The 18,281-nt window shown below is 60.5% G+C and overlaps 1 protein-coding gene across 1 annotated transcript; it reads right to left on the bottom strand.

Moving 5' to 3' along the window:
* Positions 1 to 300: 300 nt before the first annotated feature.
* Positions 301 to 18,281, bottom strand: LOC132320937 (maestro heat-like repeat-containing protein family member 2B). The gene is made up of 34 exons (XM_059834580.1): positions 18,094 to 18,281; positions 17,445 to 17,584; positions 16,624 to 16,746; positions 15,930 to 16,095; positions 15,429 to 15,527; positions 14,787 to 14,938; positions 14,254 to 14,397; positions 13,392 to 13,461; positions 13,167 to 13,280; positions 12,614 to 12,687; positions 12,153 to 12,272; positions 11,219 to 11,326; positions 10,864 to 11,023; positions 10,438 to 10,478; positions 10,030 to 10,171; positions 9,393 to 9,445; positions 8,846 to 8,953; positions 8,520 to 8,639; positions 8,212 to 8,334; positions 7,223 to 7,384; positions 6,874 to 6,996; positions 6,490 to 6,557; positions 5,994 to 6,129; positions 5,793 to 5,888; positions 5,220 to 5,324; positions 4,871 to 4,994; positions 3,818 to 3,918; positions 3,235 to 3,387; positions 2,534 to 2,679; positions 2,124 to 2,286; positions 1,631 to 1,827; positions 878 to 1,015; positions 575 to 686; positions 301 to 419 (listed from the first exon to the last, which is right to left on the bottom strand). The coding sequence occupies exons 1-34, from the start codon at positions 18,107 to 18,109 to the stop codon at positions 381 to 383; spliced, it is 3,936 nt and encodes a 1,311-aa protein (XP_059690563.1). The 5' UTR covers positions 18,110 to 18,281; the 3' UTR covers positions 301 to 380.

Here is an 18,281-nt window from a genome sequence, read left to right as displayed (position 1 = left end):
GGGCTCTCCTGGGCTGTTCCCTGCGCCAGCCCTTGCTGGTGCCAGAGGTGGTCGTGCCGTGGTGGGAGGGGTGGCAAGGGGATCCCCATGGGCAGTGGGAGGGCACGGCAAGGCCCCAGGACCCCATGGGGAGACCCCTGCTCTGGGGTCTGTCCCGGCATGACTGCGTTGTGCCCAGCCCACGAAGATCCGGGAGGGGCCATGCAGCTGGCAGCCCCCAGCCTTGGTGTCACCCACATGTGGTCCCGCCAAGCACAAGGGTGCCATCGGGGGAAAAAAGATACACTGCCCTTTAGGCATCTTGTGCTGAGCTTTATTTAATTAACTCCTTGGTGCTGGCTGGGGACAGGTATCGTGGAGAGACTCCTCTAGTGCCTGCTTCACTCGCGGGTCCTTGTTGTGCTGCAGTCCCAAGAGAGCTGGAAGGACACAGGCAGTGCTGTGGGGACCTGGTCCTGGCCAGGCGCTCCCCTGTCTGCTCCGCTCCAGGGATCTTCCCACAAAAACAGACGTCCCAAGGAGCCGGATCTCACTAAAACCCTCTGAACCCTTCCTTCCCCACCCCCTGCCTTACCTCAGCAAAGAAGGCTGTAGCTGTCACCCGCAGCTTAACTGAGCAGGAATCCAGCCATGGGAAGAGGGTCTGCTTCAGACAGGGTGATAGAAGCCCAGCATGGACCAGGACGCTGCGCAAGGGAGCACAAGCGAGGGACACACAGTTACCCAGGAAGGCCAGGTTGCCAAAATTCATGTACACCAATGCAGATACTATTCTTCAGCTCAGGACGGCTTCCCAGGCATGCTGGAAGGGTCCTGCAGGCATTTCCCTGGGCACAGCCCCGCAGGAGGCAGCCATGTGCATCCCTGCGACTCTTACCTGGTCAGGAGACGCACCCCATCAGAATGGGTCAGGGGGTCTTCAAGGAGAGCCCACGCTGCCCGATTCATGAGCAGCCGCATCCACTTCTCTGCCATGCATTTGCCTAGCACCAACTCTAAAGCCATAAGGAAAACCCTGGCAAAAGAAACAAAACACAAACCCAGTCAAAACACAGTCAAACAAAACAAGAAAAAAATCAAAACAGCAGCAACACCACAAAACCAAAGAAAGATCAAATCACTGCAGTTTAGGGGAAGATTTCTCTTTAGCAGAGCTAAATACCCCGGGAATGATGCTTCGTAGACTGCAGCTAACGACACTGGCATTTTCATCATGCCCCAAACCCACTGAAGCAGAAGAAACTCCACGCCCCTGGACTGACTCCATGCTAGAGAACCAAGGCAACACCTAATACCTCTTCCCACCAGCATTTTGTGAAGAATGATGCCATTGCCCGCAAGAGTCACGCTCCCCCCCGGTGGGGGTCCGCTGAGGGAGTGCAAAGCTATCGTGCATGCAAGGGTATGCAGAAGGCAAGATGACAGCCGTCCACAGCACGAGCTGCCTCAGACCTTCCTGCCTGGGAGCTGGAGTTTCCCCATGAAGGAGCAGAAGTAAACCCAACCACGACGAGCAGTTTGCTCATCTAGGAAGCGGGGCAGGCAAAGCCCTCCCTCAACCCCACAAAGGCACGTGCCTTGGCGAGGGGAACCGAAGCCAGCCCCTCCATCTGCCCCTTCGGCTCCTTACCTGCACGGCTTCTCCTCAAGCACCTGGCCCTTGAGGAACAGTTGTCTTCCGCCTTCTCCCAGGGGGGAAAGCAGCCGCTCCTCGCCCAGGGTTTCGCTGGCCCACCTCAGGAGGCTGGGAAGGAGGTGGGGAAGCAGCTGCCTGAGCTCCTCTGTGCTCCTCAGGGCAAGCACCACTTCGGAGATGGCACGGGTGATCTGCAGAGAAACGTGACCAAGAAGCCCCTCTTCAGGCAAGGCCTTTTCCCACCAGCCTGGTTCCCCTGCCTGCCTGGGGCAGGGGGGTTACTGTCCGCAATTGTCACTTCTGCGACAGCCTTGTGGCTCAGGAGCACAACACTGTCCCAGCTCCCCACACTGCTTGAGGCCGGCCCAGCACAGCGCCCTGGGAGTCTCCAGGGGCATCTGCAAAGGGCACCTGACTCCCCCTTTTCCGAAGCAGGAGTTACAAAGCAGATGCAAAGCTACAGAAACGTGTCTGCCATTGAACGTACCATCAAAGTCTCCAGAGCAGTCTCATGGTTGTGCCACTCACAAGCGGAGGAGTTGGTCCCCAGGCAGTTGTTTCGTGCTCTGTTTAGTTTCTCCACTAAGCACCTCAGGACCTGAATCCCAATGGTGCTTCTCCCCAGGCTCCTCCACAGCTCCACCGTGTCACTGCAAGGGAACAGATGTTCACCCCTGAGCCCGTATCTTCGCAGTCCTGCAGTGCCCTCAAACCTTCTCCTCCTCTGCAATGGGGCTTACAACGCCCCAGTCACGGCAGAGACACAAGCACGCAGTCTTGCAACACTCAAGACAGCTCAGGCAGAAAAAAGACCTGCTTCTTAACTGGGCCACCCCAGTGCACGCAAGCTGTGGGGTCTCTGTTTGACTACAGTGGGGAAGTGGCTGGTGCACGTACCTGTCCATGGGCAGACCTTTCCGGAGGAGACTGCTGATGACGGGCTCCTGGTGAAAGTGGGCGAGGAGAAACACGGCCCAGAGCAGGAAGGGCCTGTGGGTGCTCTGCCGCATGTAGGTGCAAAGGGTCTTCAGGATTTTTGGCACCTGAATGGAAATGGAGGAGAAAGAAGGGCTCGGTGCATCCTTTACCCCCTCCTGCGGGGCCCAGACACAGTCATTCAGCACAGGACCAGTGCCTGCTCCCGTGACACAGGGTCCAGACCTAGCTTGAAACCTCACCCCTTCCACCCTGCCTGGCCCTGGCTCACGTCTGGAGCTGGGTGTGCTCTTGGCAACTGCGCACACGTACGCACACATGCACGCGCTCACACGCACAGACTCAGTCACTGCATGTGCCTGGGCCCAACCGTACGAGCAGCTGCGTGCCCTTGTGCACACAGAGGACACGGGCACGTTTCACACCCAACGCTTGAAGAACTCTCCCCGCATGTGTGTAGCGATGCAAGAGCAAAACCAAACACGCTCTTTGAGACCCTGAAGTCGCCTTGCAGGGCCTCTGCAAGGGCACCTGACTCCTTCAGCAGCCCCTTGGCTCGACACACAGGTGGCATTTCTTGAGCCTGTGCCAACTGCACAGGGTGTCGTTAAACAGCCAACAGGAGCAAAGACAAAGTCAAATGGGAAAAAGGTCGCCTTTACCTCCTGGACTATTTCCTTCCTGCATTCCACCAGGAAGATGAACACCCACTTCCATAGTGGCTTCACACACGTGGGTGTGACGTGCAGCAAGCTGGGCAGGACCGCAGTCAGAAAGTCCGTAGCCTGCGCTGGAGGGATGCACTTGCAAACAGCCTGGAGAGAAGTCAGGAACAAGAGAGACCACGTCACAGCTCTGCTCCAGCAATTCAGAATGGAAAGGAAACTTGACAGAACCGTTAGTTCGGCAGTCGTGCAGGGGGCAATCACTTTTTCCTCCTGCTATGCATACAGTGCTGTTTACATCTGATGCAGCTACCCGATTGGGAAGTGTCGCCCCCCATGTTGTTTGCTTATTATGTACCAAATTTGTATTCTGACAAGAGCAATCACACACGCACACATATACGGTATCTGCTCCAGCATGCCTGAAGGACAGTCTTGTCTCAAAGCCTCCTGCTACTTGCTAACAACAGCCATCCTGGACAGCTTGCTCTGGACACAGCGAGGGACGCTGGAGGGGAGCAGGGAGATGTGCAGGAGCCCAGGAGCTGGGCCCCCACCCCGCTCTTTTGGGGCCAGTTACCTTTGCTATTTTGGCGCAGGTCTGCACGGTGTCTGGGCTGTTCAGCTCCTCACCAAGGCACCTGATCTCATCTGCCTGAGGCACCACCTCCATGGTCCTGGCTGGAACAAACACCAGAAGAAAAGGGGAGTCACGCCCACAGAAAGGCAACCTCTGGCCCTAGATACTGCTAAAGGAGAACCCAGGGGGTGGCAGTGAAAGCCACAGGGAAACCCAGGGCCCTCCTGAACTCGGTGCAGCAGGATTTCCTGAGCCCGATAAATGGCTGACAAATCCCGGGCTGGAAAGAGCCCTCTTCCTCCTCGAACCATTTGTTGGGGCTTCAGGGTTTCAGCAGCTACTGGCCTCTGATCCCAGCAGCTGTGTCCCCTGTTCCCACACAGGCCACCATCGTCTCTGGGAGGCAGGAAACCTCCCCGTGACTGCCTCAGCACAGGCAGACCCTGCTGCCTGAAGAGGAAACGGTTCAAACACAACCCTTTGCGGCACGCCCCGGGCCTGCAGTTCAGATCCCTCTTCCCTGCCCAGTTTGCTCTGGGCAGCAAATTGGTTTCCTCTCTTGTGCTCAGCAGGAGAGTTCTTCCCTGGCGGCGATGAGTTTGGATAGTTTGCCTGGGGAGCTGCCTGTCTCTCCAGGCTCAAGGCAGGGAGCAAGGGGGAAGGCACCCTCTGGAATGTCAGGGGCCTCATCCGAGCGAGTTGTCTGACCACCCTCTGTCTCTCCTGGAACATGGAGGGGGGCAGACATGGAGGGGGACAGTCCCCAGCATTGGTGGCAATGTCCTGCTCTCAGACAGCAGTGGGGGATGGCCCTGACCAACTGCACACATGCGCTGCGGAGGTGGGACTCAGCGACCCTCTCCCAGGGATCCTTCCTGACATGTCCAGGGAGGCAGAGGGCTAACAGGGTGGGGGCACAAAACCAGCCAAGCACGTTGCCTCCCGCTTCCCTCCTGGGGACAGGGCCTGGCCCTGCAGGATCCCAGTGGTGCCAGGCCGGGAAGGGAGGGAGGATCAGGCTGAGCAAGGCTGGGAAGCGCCCACTCTCCTTACCTTGCATTTGGAGAAGGTAGCCAAGGCAGACCCATGCCCTCTGGCGGGACGTGGCCAGGCAGTCGCTGGTCAGAGTTGCCAGCAATCCCACCAGGGAGCCGAACCGCTTGCAAGGACGTCCTCTCTGCAGGGGAGAGCAGCAAGAAAAGGGTCGCAGGCAGCCCCAGCACCCGCTCGCTTCTATCGCCCATCCTGCTCCCTGAGCAGCGACCGGGCAGAGGGGCAGGCAGAAGGGCTGCCCCGTAATCCCTGGAGCCCCAAAACCCAGCACCCAGTTGGGCAGGGCTCCCTTCTGGGGCCATGAATGGTGGGAAAAGGGCGCCAGGGCACGCGAGGGGGCTCTACTCACCATGAGCTCGAATCGCTCCTTGCAAGCTCCCAGCACATGGGCACAAACCTGCAGGGCTCTCTCCCGCTCCCATTCGTTGGCTGAGGTGAGCCAGCCCTTCAGGACCTGAGGCAGGGTGCATCTCTCTCACAACAGGCATCTTTCTCTCCCGGAGATCCCTCTCCAACTCCCTCCTTCTCTGGCCCCTTCCCAGTGCCAACCCCAGCCCCACCGAGCACTGGCACTGCTGCCTCCACTGCCTCGCTCCCTCCAGCTGCCTCTGCCCTGAGGCTGCTGTTGCTACACTGCCAGCGTCTCCCCACTCCAGCCTTCCTCCAGGCTGCTCTCAGCCAGCTCAGGGCTGGCTCTGGGCTTTCCCTCCAACAGGGCCCACTGCTCTGCCTGGCCAGAGGCTGCAGTGGCCGGGCGCTCCCGTCCCCCAGCTCAGCCCCTGGCCCCGGCCAGACGCACAGCCTCAGAGCAAGGAGCCAAAGCCCCACATTCCCGCAGGAAAGGTATCCACCTCCTAACACCCTCTAAGGCCTCCACTCTCTGCCCCTGAAACACTTTCCCTCTTGCTCCACGGCTACTCACATGGACCATGTCATCAAAGCAGGCAGAGGTCACCTCTGCCTCCAGAAAGGTTTCTAGGAGATGGCCCAGATCTTCCAAGCATCTCCTGTGCAGAAGCTGAAAGCAGGAAAGCAGAGCTGAGGTTCTGCATCATGGGGGCTGCCGGGGCGCACTGAGGTGGGATCCTGACCCAGGGGTGGGCAGGCACTGGCCAGCGGGTACCTGCATGTTCACAGCTGCCCTCACTGTCTTCCTGCCCTTTTTCATCTGCTCCTTGGAAGGACAGGACAAGACAGTCTGGCAGCACACTGCCAGCAGCTTGTGATTTTCCTCCCGCCTCAGAGGTGGCCTCAGCTTGCTGGCCAGAGGAAAAAGGAAGAGAAAACACAAAGGAGATTTACTGTCTCCAGAGTGGCTCAAACCACACCTGGGTTCCTCCTAATCGAGGGCCCCAAATCCAACACCCCCGCCCACGCCAGCGAGCACTGCCTTCAGCGCCAGCAATTCCTGCCTCCTCCCAGGCAGCAGGCAAACCCCTGCCCCCAGGTTAAGGAACCTCGGGGGCTCCCTTCCTGTGGGAGACACCCGACATGGGGAACACCCTCCCACTCCACAGCCCCAGCAGCTCCCGGCCCCATGCTCAAGGCCACTGGGGCTGCCCCAGCCAGCTGGGATGGGGCACACTGGGAGTCCCCACAGCCCGGGGAACAGACCTCACCTCAACTCCTCCAGGGCCTGGAACACTCCATACACCAGGGAGTCCCAGGGCTCCCCCTTGATCCAGTCCTGCAAGTCCCAGAGAGAGAAGCACAGAGTTGGCAGGGGCACGAGACAGCCCTCCCGCCTCCCCTGGGGACAGGCTCTGCTGCCAGGCCTGGGCAGACACTGCCCCGTCACCCCCACGCATCCCCAAAGGCACTGCAGGAGGGCCCCTGCTCCCCAACCACAGCCACCCAGCACCAGCACTCAAGAGCCCCACCAGCTCCGGACACAGCTCCAGGAGCTCACGTGAAGCCCAGAGACCATCGTGCCTCTGGGGTAACGAGTCCGATGGCACAGCCCAAAACTCCCCCGTGCGACCGCCCCGGCTACAGGCACTCACCAGCAAGGTCCACGTTGCCTCCTGCTTTAAGGACAGCTCAAAGCTGCCGCAGTCGCCCACAGCCTGGATGGCACAGCTGACCTCGGTGATGCTCTGCACCAGGGCGAGCTTGAGCTGCAAGTCCTGAGGCCAAAGAGAGCAAAGCACCCCTTCAACTCTTTGAAGGGCTGAGAGGTGGAAGAAGAGCATGGGCAGGGGAAACCCATGGGGGGCTGGATCTGGACGTTGAGGACAAACCCTTCCTTGGGAGATCTTTAGAAAGGGACCGTCCACCTCGGTGCACCCCAGCCCCAAGGGGCTGAAGCTGGGACACCCAGGCATCCCTGCCCTGTGTGCCCCATGCTCCTACCCTCTGTTTAGCTCTGGAGAGCCGCAGGATGTTGCCCACGATTTCTTTATCCACGCGGGTGAGCAGCTGCTCCTTGGGGGCACGCAGTGCAATGCCGCTGTAGGTGCACATCAGAGCAGCACGAATGGCCTGGGCGCTCTCCATCTTCTGCTGCTGCTGGACCTGTGTCAACAGAGATGCCCTGAGAGGTCAGCCCCGGGACTTTGGCAGGCTCCTGCGGCAGGCCCTGCCCTGCACCCTCACCAGCTCCTTGTTTCCCTGGGCACCTCCCAGCAGCTCCCCAGGCCACTCCTCGAGCTGCGAGTTCCAAGGCCAGAAGTTGTTCCCATCCCACAGCTTGGGATCTCGCATGGGGATGGGGATGAGGTGCAGCCAGCATCGCACACACTGCTGGCTCTTTTACCACTGATTTGAGAGGTCGGGGAGCTGCCTGGAACCTTTCTGTGGAAAGGTATCTGACAGAGCCTGTCACGGTCCTGCTCAGACACGCAGCCCGTGCTCGTCAGGGGTGCAGATGAGCCCACTCTGCTCACCTCCCCAGGCCAGGCTGCACCGCTCTCTCTGTAGGGCCCTGCCCTGCCCTGAAAGGCTTCCCCACAGCCCCCAGGTGGGGAGCAGAGCCAGTGAGACTTCACCAGGCTCCTGCTCTTGGCCCTCAGCTTTGGGGAAGGGTCAGAGTGTCACACCGTGCCCACCCCCTTGTCGCCAGCTCCTGCTGAAGTTAAGTCAGGGGCAAGGTGGCTGCAAGCAAGCAACCGCTGCAGCTGCCCCAGCTGGGTGGCTCTGATCCACCCGGTGTCAAACCCCCTCCTCTCCAAAGACACCTCAGGGGCCCCAATGTCAGGACGTCCCCTCTGAAACAGAGGTCTCGGCTAGCTCTTACACGAATGCTTATCTCAAGGCAGCTGCCACAACTTGGCTGCTGCAGGTGTAGAAGTGAAAGAAGGCCAAAAAAGGAAAGCCAAACAGGGAAACCCTGGATCCTTTACCTTCCAGCCCATGGAAGTCTGATAAAACCAGCCTCTGGTGAAAGCAGTGGAGAACATGTTCACTGTGTCCAAGACCAGATGGAAGTGGCTCTCAGCCGTGTGGGACACAACAGAAATCATTCCCTGCAACCACAGAGAAACAGGGAGTTGGCTCCAGCCCAGGCACTCGGCCATGGCCAGCAACAACGGCCAGGCAGGACATTGCGGCAAGGGGGAAATGGCAGCAAGGGGGAAATCGAGGTCTGGAGCAGCCCTGCCTCTCCCCCAGGAACAGGCAGGGGATGCGCAGGACATGAACATCACCTCACCTGGGCTTCAGACAGCTGCACAGGGTTTGTCTCCTGCAGGAACCTCAGCACCTGCCCTTGGACGTGTCTGAGATCCTGACAAGCTGCCAGCACTGTCCCAAGGGCCTTGTACAGGAAAAGCTGCAAGAGAAGAGGCCACGTCCGAGATGTGGTCATGGACCGACCTGTCAGGAAAGGTCTGGCCCCAGACAGACCCGACCACCCCTGGTGGTAGCCAGCCACTGGAGTAGCCCAGGGAGGCGCATTTTGGGGGCAAGAGAAGGGGAAGCAATGAAAACCGCCTGCGTGGGCAGAGCCCCAGCCCTGGCGCGGGGCAGGAGACACACCTTCTCCCAGGAGCCAGGGGCAGAGCTGCCCAGCTGCTGGCTCAGCTCCTGGCTCAGGCCCATGGTCCAGGCCCTGTCCTCGATGGGCTCCAGCGACGCTCGCAGGAACTGTGGGGAACAGAGAGGAAGCGAGTGTTCCCCTGCCCTTGGCCAGGATGCTTTCTACGCTCGCATGTCCCGGGACACTGCTGGGGGGAGCTACTGGGAACGGCAGACTCTTCCCCTGCCCCACCCAGCCCTCTTTTCACCAGCCTCCCTCTTCTCCTAACACCTCAGGCGAGACCCCCCCGGCATGCCAGACATAGAGGAGGAGGCAGTGCTAAGGCGTGTGCCACAGCGATAGAGTGCATTAGCCATCAGCCATGGCACGGGTGCAGACAGCAGCTCCTCTGAGCGGGCAGGCACCTACTGCGGGGGGAGGCACAGGGCACTCAGGAGGTGCCCCCAACTCCTGCTGCCTACACAGGCAGCCCCGAGCTTCCTCCCACAACTTTGTCTGTTCCCTCTTCTCCCCCTCTATTTGTGACACCCCCCAAGGATGCTGTACCTTGAGCACACGATGCTCCCACTCTGCAGAGTCCAGGGACCTCTTGGTTTTCTCTAGAAAGCAAGAGGAAGCAAAAGCCGTCGCTGCTATTTAAGCTCACACCAAAGACGAGCCCTGTGGTCTCCTCTGCGGTCAGACCTCCCAACATTCCCAGGCCATCAGGCTAGAAAGGGCCTACAAGCACCTACACCAAAGCCCTTGTGAGGCCAAAGACACAGGAGGGATCCCAGGAACATTTGTCAGGGCCACTGATTTGCAGCTCTTCTCCCAGGCTATTGCCAAGGACAGCTGCTGCAAACCTGGCCTGGCCTGGCAACTTGGTTCTCCAAAGCCAGGGGCTGCACCCCCTCCAGGAGCACCAGTCCTGTCCCTCCCCCAAACACCATCCCGGCCAGGACATGGGGGTGCCGCCAAGACCTGCCCTCCAAAAGGACATCAACAGCCCCATCCATCCCCTGGGCCAAATCGACACTGGGGGACGGCTGCCCCCAGCCTCAGCTTTGGCTCCCTGGAAGGGGAAAGGCTGCAGAGCAAGTGCTGGGGAACTGGGGACAATTCTCCTCCGTCACGCTGGGAAGCTGCATTTTCCTGACCCCCTTCCCTCCCCCCAGCCTCTCCCTCCCCACCCGCACTTTACCTTCCAAGTACTGCAGCAGGAGGGGGATCTCGGTAGTCCACACCACCCCCAAGGCTCGGTGTATCCTGCCATGCAGGGCCTGCAGCAGCTGCAAGGCAGCGACTGCACGTTCGCCGCTCTTGTGAGGAGCTGCTGCCACCACCTAGGCGAGGGCAGGAGAGAAGGGTCACTCCTGCCACCAGAGCTGCAGTTTTTCCCGGGAGGGAGGGAGGGAGCTCGATGCCGCTCCTGCACCCGGGGTGCTGCTAGCCCCAAGAAAGGAGTGGGATACCGGACAGGCCCAGGCAGTCTCAGGCACACTGCCTCCTCCTTGGGGGATCCCGGCACGGGCCTCAACAGCATCTCTGCCCTGGGCTCCCCCACCACCCCTGGCCAGAAAAGCTCTTTCCCCCGGGCCCCACTACTCACCAGCAGTCGAGCCAGCAGGGCCTGGGGAGCCGGCAGCCGGGCTGTGGGGAGGAAGAAAGGCTGGGTGAGCCAACAAGCCCCCTCCGTGCCCTGCCCATCGCGCCTCCGATGCCCCGCACAGGGCTGAGGGCTGAGAGCAGCTGTGCTGCCACGGCGCTGACCCGGGAGAAATCCCCAGGGCTGCCCAGCACGGGACGAAGGCAGCTCCAGCATGGCCAGGAACAAGCCCCGGCTCGCCAGGAGAGTGCTGCGAGCAGGAGAGGCAGGCCTCTGCGCTGGGCAAGGGGCAATGCAGGGCAGAGCCCCTCATGCCCAGCAGCAGAGCCTGGCTCCGCCCTTTGGTTCTCCCAGGCTTCTGCTGAGGGCTGGCAGGGTGCATGTAGACACAGACTGGCCAAGCCCCTGGCTGAACCCATTAGCTTCTACCTCGCTCCTGGGAGTCCACGGCGTCAGGCTCCTCCTCGTCTTCTTCACACCCTGCGCTCTCCCGTCTCTCAACTAGGGCTCGGAGACAGCGGGAGAGTGGGATCAGCATGCCGCTGTACTGGGCTGGCACTACGTACTGCAGCAACCTCGGCCACAGGAGCTGCAGAGAAGAACCGGGCAATTCACCACATCAGCATTTCTATTCAGCTCAAAGACAAAAGTGACAGTCTGCGGTTCCCTGAGCCTTGTGTGCTTCAGCACATGTGAGGGGAGAGGTTCACAGCATGGGGAAGCATGAAGAAAAATGTCCTGAAGGCAAGAAGTGGCCACAGCAGCAGGGCACAGGGTGACTTACTTTGGTCATCCCTCTCAGAGAGACGTCCAGCGAGCCCAGGATGTCCACACACAGGGCTCGAAGAGCTCCTTCCTCCGGTGTTACCCAGGCAAAAAGGCCTCCTGCCACCTGTAAGACAGAGTTGGCAAAACCCCTGTTACTCTCAGCTCCCGACCGACAAGGCTCAGGCATGGCCTCACCAGTGCTCCTGCGCCAACCTCCCAGGAGCACTGACCTCCAGAAGGAGGACAAGAACGGCCAGACCCAGCTCGGGAACCACTTCCCAGACCCTGGGAAGGACTAGAAAGCCCTGGAGCAAAGCAACACGCACAGATCCCCCGGTTGGAGGGAGGCTCTAGCCAGAGGGAAGGTCCTCAGCAAGTCAGCAAAAGGCTCAGCCATGCCCATCCTTCATCTCCTGGGCACCCAGATGGAAACACTCACCAAAGGGACTGCCAGACGGCCTGTCCCCTTGCCAGAAGTGATGCGGGTCCCCAGACTGCTATTGGATGGGCAGGGCATGCTTTGGAGGGCCAGAGTATGAGAACACCACAGAAAGATCCTCTAGCCAGGCCCATGTGGCTGCAGTGGCTGTGTTTTGCTGATTGTCTGTGAGCACTTAAGGATGGAGGATGTCCTGTCCCTAGAAGACCCCTCCCTTTGCAAGGCAGCTTTGCTGAAGGTGTCTGTGGGCACAGCTCAGCCTGTGGGGTGCGCAGGCAGCCCCACAGTCCCAGGTGGCACGCCCGGGTGCAAACCCTCATCATTCACTGACGTCTCCACCAACATCAGCACACACACACACGAGGAACAGCCATTTGCAGGTCATTCCAATGGCAGCGCCGGCACTGATGGCCCTGCAGCGTGGAGCTCTCCATGCTCAAGGATGCCTGCAGAAGCTCTCAGCACAGGCCAGGCACTGCTGGAAGCCCCAGGTGTCCCACTCTGCCCTTACCAGTCTGCCTGAGGTCCGGCTGAACTCGCTGAAGATGTGCCCCACCACATCCCATGCCCAGCAGCTCTGGGAGCCAGAGCTGAGCAGCTCCCGGATGAACTCCAGAACTGCCCTCCGCACCTGCCAGGGGAGAGCGTGGTTACGGTCCTCCTGTTCAAAATCCAAAGGGAAGCCGCCTTTGCTTGGGGGCAGCCTTTGTGGCTCGCGGAGAGATGACAAGCGCACGGCAGAAGCTTTCGCTCCTGGCATCAGAGCTGGGCTTTAGCACCAGGCTGGACGGGCATTTGCTCCACAGAGCACAGCGACCTCCCTGCTCCACTCTGCCAGCTCTCCCCAGGGAGAAGCCATCACCCACTGCCTGGGCAATGCGCCGGCACTTCCCCAGGCACCCCAGCTCTGCCCTGAGGGAAAGGCTTCCTCTGCCTCCCCTGGTGGCACTGTCCCTTCCCAAACCAGCTCACCTGGGCACTGGGGTGGTTGCACACTGACTCCACGGCCTCCATCACCTGGGGCAGCTTCTCTCTCACTGCAGGTGCTGGAAGAGATATGGAGAGGTGTGCATTGAGGCAGAGCCCCAATGGCAGAAGCTTCCAAGTTTTTCGCACACCAATGGGACAGAAAAGCGGGGCCTGACTCTGACTTCACAGGAGGCAGCGGCATAGCCAGAGCGACTCCATTTCTAGAGGCACAGCTGTTTTATAGGGACTGAAAGCTATGGTAATATGGTAACACAGAGCACGTGAGAAATGACTCGGGTACAAGCAGCTCCTGTGCACCAGCCCACCCGCCCACCCACCAGCCTGCCCGTGTTACTGAGCTTGGAGCATCATCCCTGGTGTGCACCATTTCTAACTGCTGGAGGAGAGCTCGAGCCCTGTCGCAGGGCGTCAGCTCGGCTGGGGGACCCGCTCTTTGCAGCTCCTTTTGGGTGCAGGTGCACTGCTTTCAGCCCGTTCCTGCTCTCAGCCCAGCAGCCCCAACCCCTGCCTTCTGTCCCTGGCCCATGGCACTGACCGTCAGAGTGGGCCAGCGCTCCCAGCAGGCCCAGGGCTGCCACGCGACCGGCCTTGCTCCCACCGCTCTCCGGGGAGTGCAGAAACATGCCCGTCTCCTCAGGGCATATTCGTGCTGCAGGGAAGAAATCGCATTCTGCACTAGCAGGCAGCTGCCTCTGACTGCCGAGGACAGGGAGAGAGCCGCCACAGCACGACGGGGGATCGCCCAGTCTCCTCTCCTTACCCTGCAGCGCGATGCAGCGGGGAAGTTCTGCCTTAGGGGCCAGGCCAGGCTCTTTGGTCACGTCAGGGAGCTGTGGGAACAAGGTCTGTTTTAAAGAAATCTGCATCAGCATTGAGGGGGACTGAAAAGAAAGGGTGCTCTCTGCCCTCCTCTCCCAGAGTCCTGCTGCGACTTGGCTGAGAGGGAAATCACTGTGGGAACAGGGCTGCCCCTCAGGCCCATTCCGAACAGCCAGGATCAGGCCTCCTGCAGCCTTAAGGAACCTACGTGGCACCTGTCTCACAAATCCTGCCATGTTCCTGGCCTGCAGGAAGGTCTGTGAGACAACGGGGGAGGAAGAGGAGGCTAAAGCTACCTAAAGGCACATCTGGGAGAAGGGGAGTCCCTAACAGCAGCTCCCAGGGAAAACCACAAACCCTCCTGGATGGGGCTTCTTGTTTGCCCTCCCCTCAGAGCAGCATCGGCAGGGTCTCTTTCCTCTGAACAGAGCCCGCTGTTGACAACTCCGTTTCCCGGCACTTCCCACTCATCAGACCTCAGCCCTCACTGGACGGGACTGGACACGGCCCTGGGCATTAGGGCAAAGCTCTTCCCATGCACAGAGCCCTACAGAGATGGCAATGCCTCCCTTCCTGAGAAGACAAGCCCGGGGGACTCTTGCCTCCCTTCTGGCCCCTCCCCGCATTTCTCTTTTCTTGCCCAAAGAGTGAGGGGAAGTCTCAGGCCTCCTCTGCTCTCCCCCTCCCTGTTCCTTCTCTAAGGCCTTCCCAGCTCCTCCTGGCACCCCACAGCTCCCCAGTGCCTCGTGGCACTCGCGCAGACCCACCCCAGCAGCCACGCCGGGCCCTGCGCAACACCTCACCTTGTTGACCCGGGAGGTGTCTCGGACCTCCTGAGATTGGTGCAGCAGCCAGAGGAGCTGCTCCCAGGCATGCTCGCGGTGCTGCTCCTCACGCAGCAGGACCTCCATCATGGCAGCCACCGCCCTGAGCACAGCCTGCTTGTCCTGAAGAGGGAAGGGAGAGGCTCTGCTTGGAGGGCTGAAGGTCTGCCTAGCACTCAGCATCGCCTGCACACCAGTCTGCCCTTCCCACTGGGAGGGGTTTCCCTTTCCCTTCTGCCCTGCAGCAGAAGGGCTCACTCCAGAGGAGAGAGAGCAGTTCCCCACGCTCGCACCCCAGCCCTCCCTGCAGAAAGGCCCCAGGACTCAGCTGCTTCCTGCCAGAGAGCCTCCAGCCCCAGGCACAGTGACAGCAGGCTCCCGGCCTGGGATGCTTTCTCATTCAGACCGCTCCCTCCCCTCACCCCTCTGCTCGCACCCCACCAGCCACAGACAGACCCACCAACGTGGACATCCCTGCTGTGGCCCCAGGCGTGGAAAGCAGCACTTCTTACCTCTTCTTCCTCGCAGCCCAGCCAATTTACCAGCGCGTAACGGAAGACTGGGTAAATGTCTTCACAGAGCTGCGCTTCCACATTGCGAGGGAAGGGGCATTGCTCCTGGCTGCCGAAGTATGTATTGACCCCTTTTGACCATTGCTCCAGAACTGCACCAGGAGAAAGGGAAGGGCAGCACGTGAGAGTCTGCAGCAGGGACAGTACCTTGCACCCTCACCCAAGCCTGCTCTAAGGATGGTCCCAGGCTCGGCAGGGCTCAGCCCAGGACCAGATCTGCATCTGAGGCCAAGCTGTGCCCTTGAGGTGTCTGGTTTCAAACAGCCCACTGTTTCTCTCCTCCTCCCCATCCTTTTCCTCCTCAATGGCCTGTTCCCCTCCAGTATTTCCCAGGGGAAACAGGGGAACAGAAGCCATGGGAAGGGACCCAGGAGTTCCCCTGTGCAGCACCGTCACGTCCTACCCACAGAAACCTCCGGGGCTTCTCCCGCTCCTTCTGCACACTCACAGAGGTTTGGGATCGCCAAGGCCTGACCTCACTGTGGGCTGACACCTGCCATGTTCCCTCTGAGATCACATGGAGGCATCAACGGCCACCCCAGCCCCTGACCCTGGGACCCCAGCTAAGGAGGGGACACTCACCACTGCAGACGGCGCGCAGGATCCGGCCACTCCCCACCCGGCTCAGCATGGCACGCAGGGCAAGCAGCGTCATTCCCACGAAGGGGATGCACCGCAGGGCTGCAGAGAAGGCAGGGACAGAGGGACCGAGAGGGTCAGTGAGAGACACGGGAGACTGGGGTCGATCCCTGGCAAGGCTGGGGCTGCTGGGCCATGTGGGACATGCCAGAGGGTGTGGGGAGGGCTGCCTTCCCCAAGGGGGACACAGGAAAGCCCTTTAGGGAAATGGGGAGGACAGTGCGGGGCAGAGACCCTGCGGGTTTGTCTCCAGTGGGTTCCCACCCTCCAGGAACCAGGACTGGGCTAGTAAGGCAGAGCTGCCGGCCAGCCCTGGCACAGAGCAAGGAGGCATGGCGACTTCATAGCCCCCCAGTTCTACACAGAGCCTTCAGGAAGGGGGAGGGTGCTTTCTCCCCGTTATCACAGACCCCTACCCAAACCAAGAGGCCCAGGGTGCCGTACCGTAGCTGCGGGCCATTTTGCCCAAGGTGAGGAGCACGATCTCATCAGGGACCTTCCCCATGGCCTTCAGGTGGCTCTGGAGCTCAGACATGACAAAGTGGAAGCGGGAGCGGGCCAGAGCCACCAGGACGTCGCTAGCAGCCATCTTCACATCATCTGTCACACCCTGAAAAAGTGCCACAAGTTAAACACTCCCGAGAAAAAGGCTGAGGCACTCGGACAGGCTGAACGCCCCTGCCTCACCTGCAAGACCCCACGGGGCAGTTTGCTCAGGCCGGGCGCCTGCTGCCTCTTGTACCCTGGGGTAGGCGAGCAGCTCCCCGGTGAGACGAGGGAGGCTTTTCCCTAGCACAGCCCTGTGCTGCTGCCTTCTCTCCCTCTCTGCAGAGATGCCAGGAACAAACTGTCACAGACTCAAGGACCCCCTGGGGCCTCTCCACGGGGCTGCTGGGCTCCCAGGGCTGTTCCTCAAGTGAGCTTGAACCCAGCTCTCACTCAGTTAGAAACAGCCCCGCGTCCACCTCTCTGCACTACTCTCTGCATCTCCTCTTCAAATTCCCTATTAGGAGGAGTCCCCTTCGGACCTCCACTGGGTCTGAATAGTTGAGGAACATCTCTGTGCTGCTCTGGATTTCCCCAAAAACCAGGGCCAGAGGCAGGCTGCTTTGGCGGCCTTGAAAGAGAACAAGCTCACCTGGGCTGCTCGCATGTCACTGGACACCTCTGCTATCAGGCGGTTCACGACACCGCTCTGCAAACTGCCATCGTCTCCTTGCAAGAAGCTCTCCAGCTCCCGGTATGTCTCCACTCGGTCACCCTGGGGACAGACCACACATAGGAGTGATGGGACTTGCTTTGCCCTCGTTGCCAGGGACCCACGAGAGAGACCTACTGCCCCCCAAATCATCTCTCTGCCATGGGCACGAGGTACGAGCTGCAGGCATCGGTCAGGACAGCCATGGGGAACGGCAAGATCTTCCACAGCACCTCTGACACTACCAGAGAGCCAGACAGGGAGGTTGATTCCACCAGGGTAAAGGGCCATGCGGGAGCCTAGGAAGTCGTTCCTGAGGATGGGGGATGGTGGAGGTCAGATGGACAGTGCCAGGCGAGGAAGGGGAAGATGTGGGAATGAGACCAGTCCCTGAGGAGGGGGAGCCATGAACTCCCTGCACCTTGGGGCACAGTGTCGCTCCCCTCGCACAGGCAGGAGCCCAGGCGCTGGGACAGTTCTGGAACCAAAGCTAAGGTGGGGCCTTGAACACTTGGGCAAAGGTGCTGGAGAGATGCTGGGATTTATGCCAGAGGCTTTGCCTTGTCCAGGAGAGCACTGCAAGCTCCCAGGGAAAGGAGGGAGGGAGCAGTGGCATTAGTCCAGCTGGAGCGGCAGGATCGGCGCTTGGGGACGAAGCGCCTGCAGGAGGGCAGAGGTGCCATCACGCGAGATCCCCCTCTGCCACGGCACCTGGGGAAGTCAAGGGCTTGGAGGGGAGCCCTCGAGCCCCCTTGTCTCACCTCATGGTCTTGCAGCCGCTTTAGCAGAGAAGCCCCACTAGCCACAAAGGTAGTGACGGCTTCAGGGACAGCCTTCTTTGCCCTGCCTCCATCCTCAGGATGTGCAGGTCTGGACTGAGAACCAAAGCACGGGCAGAGAGCTGGAAGAAAAGAAAGAAATCATTTTGCTGGCTGCAGGGCTTTGCACCAGGGAGGGGGGAGGATCTTCCCAGCCCCTCCCAGCACTAACAGCCCGTGCTGGGCTGTACTGGCAAGAGGGCAGTCACTGGGACAAGGGAAGGGAGTCTTCCCCTCACTGCAGCACTGGGAAGACCGCACTGGGAATACCGCACTGGGGGACTGGATCCATTCTGGGCTCCCAGTGACAGAATGGCAGCAATGTGCTAGAGCGAGTCCAGCACGGGGGCCCCGAGCTGGGCGGGACATGGACATGGGACCCTGCAAGGAGGCGCTGGGAGGGCTGGGGCTGGGCAGCCCCGACAAGAGTTGGCCGGGCCAGGTCGTCTTTGAGCAGTCCCCAGCTGCCCCACGGAGGGCAGGGAGAGGATGGAGCCAGAGCCCTCTCGGAGGTGCCTGGCAGCAGGATGAGAGGTGACGGGGACGCAGCCCCCAGCAGGCAGCAGCCCCCAGCCCCCCACCACCGCCTCACCTCTGAGTGCTCTCATCCTCCTCAGGGCAGCAGGATCCCCCAGATGGACGCACTGCTCTCTCTGGGTCCTCCTCCTGCGAACGCCATGAGAAACTGGGGCAGCACCAGCCCCTTGGGAAGATATAGAGCCTGGCCATTGTGACACCCGTGCGGGGCGCGGCGCCTCACAGAGGGCTGCTGTGACACAG

The sequence above is a fragment of the Gavia stellata genome, unplaced genomic scaffold (assembly GCF_030936135.1).
Source record: "Gavia stellata isolate bGavSte3 unplaced genomic scaffold, bGavSte3.hap2 HAP2_SCAFFOLD_102, whole genome shotgun sequence".
Lineage (NCBI taxonomy): Eukaryota > Metazoa > Chordata > Aves > Gaviiformes > Gaviidae > Gavia > Gavia stellata.
Note: the sequence above shows the minus strand (reverse complement) of the source record. Positions and strands in the feature narration are given on the sequence as shown.

Bases quoted from the DNA above. Each gene is read 5' to 3' on its own strand.
- LOC132320937 (XM_059834580.1), bottom strand. The intron at 16,096-16,623 runs GTGAGCTTGTTC...GCACTTTTTCAG, and splicing joins GTGACATGCGAGCAGCCCAG to GGTGTGACAGATGATGTGAA. The intron at 3,919-4,870 runs GTAAGGAGAGTG...TGTTTGTTCCAG, and splicing joins CTACCTTCTCCAAATGCAAG to CCAGGACCATGGAGGTGGTG.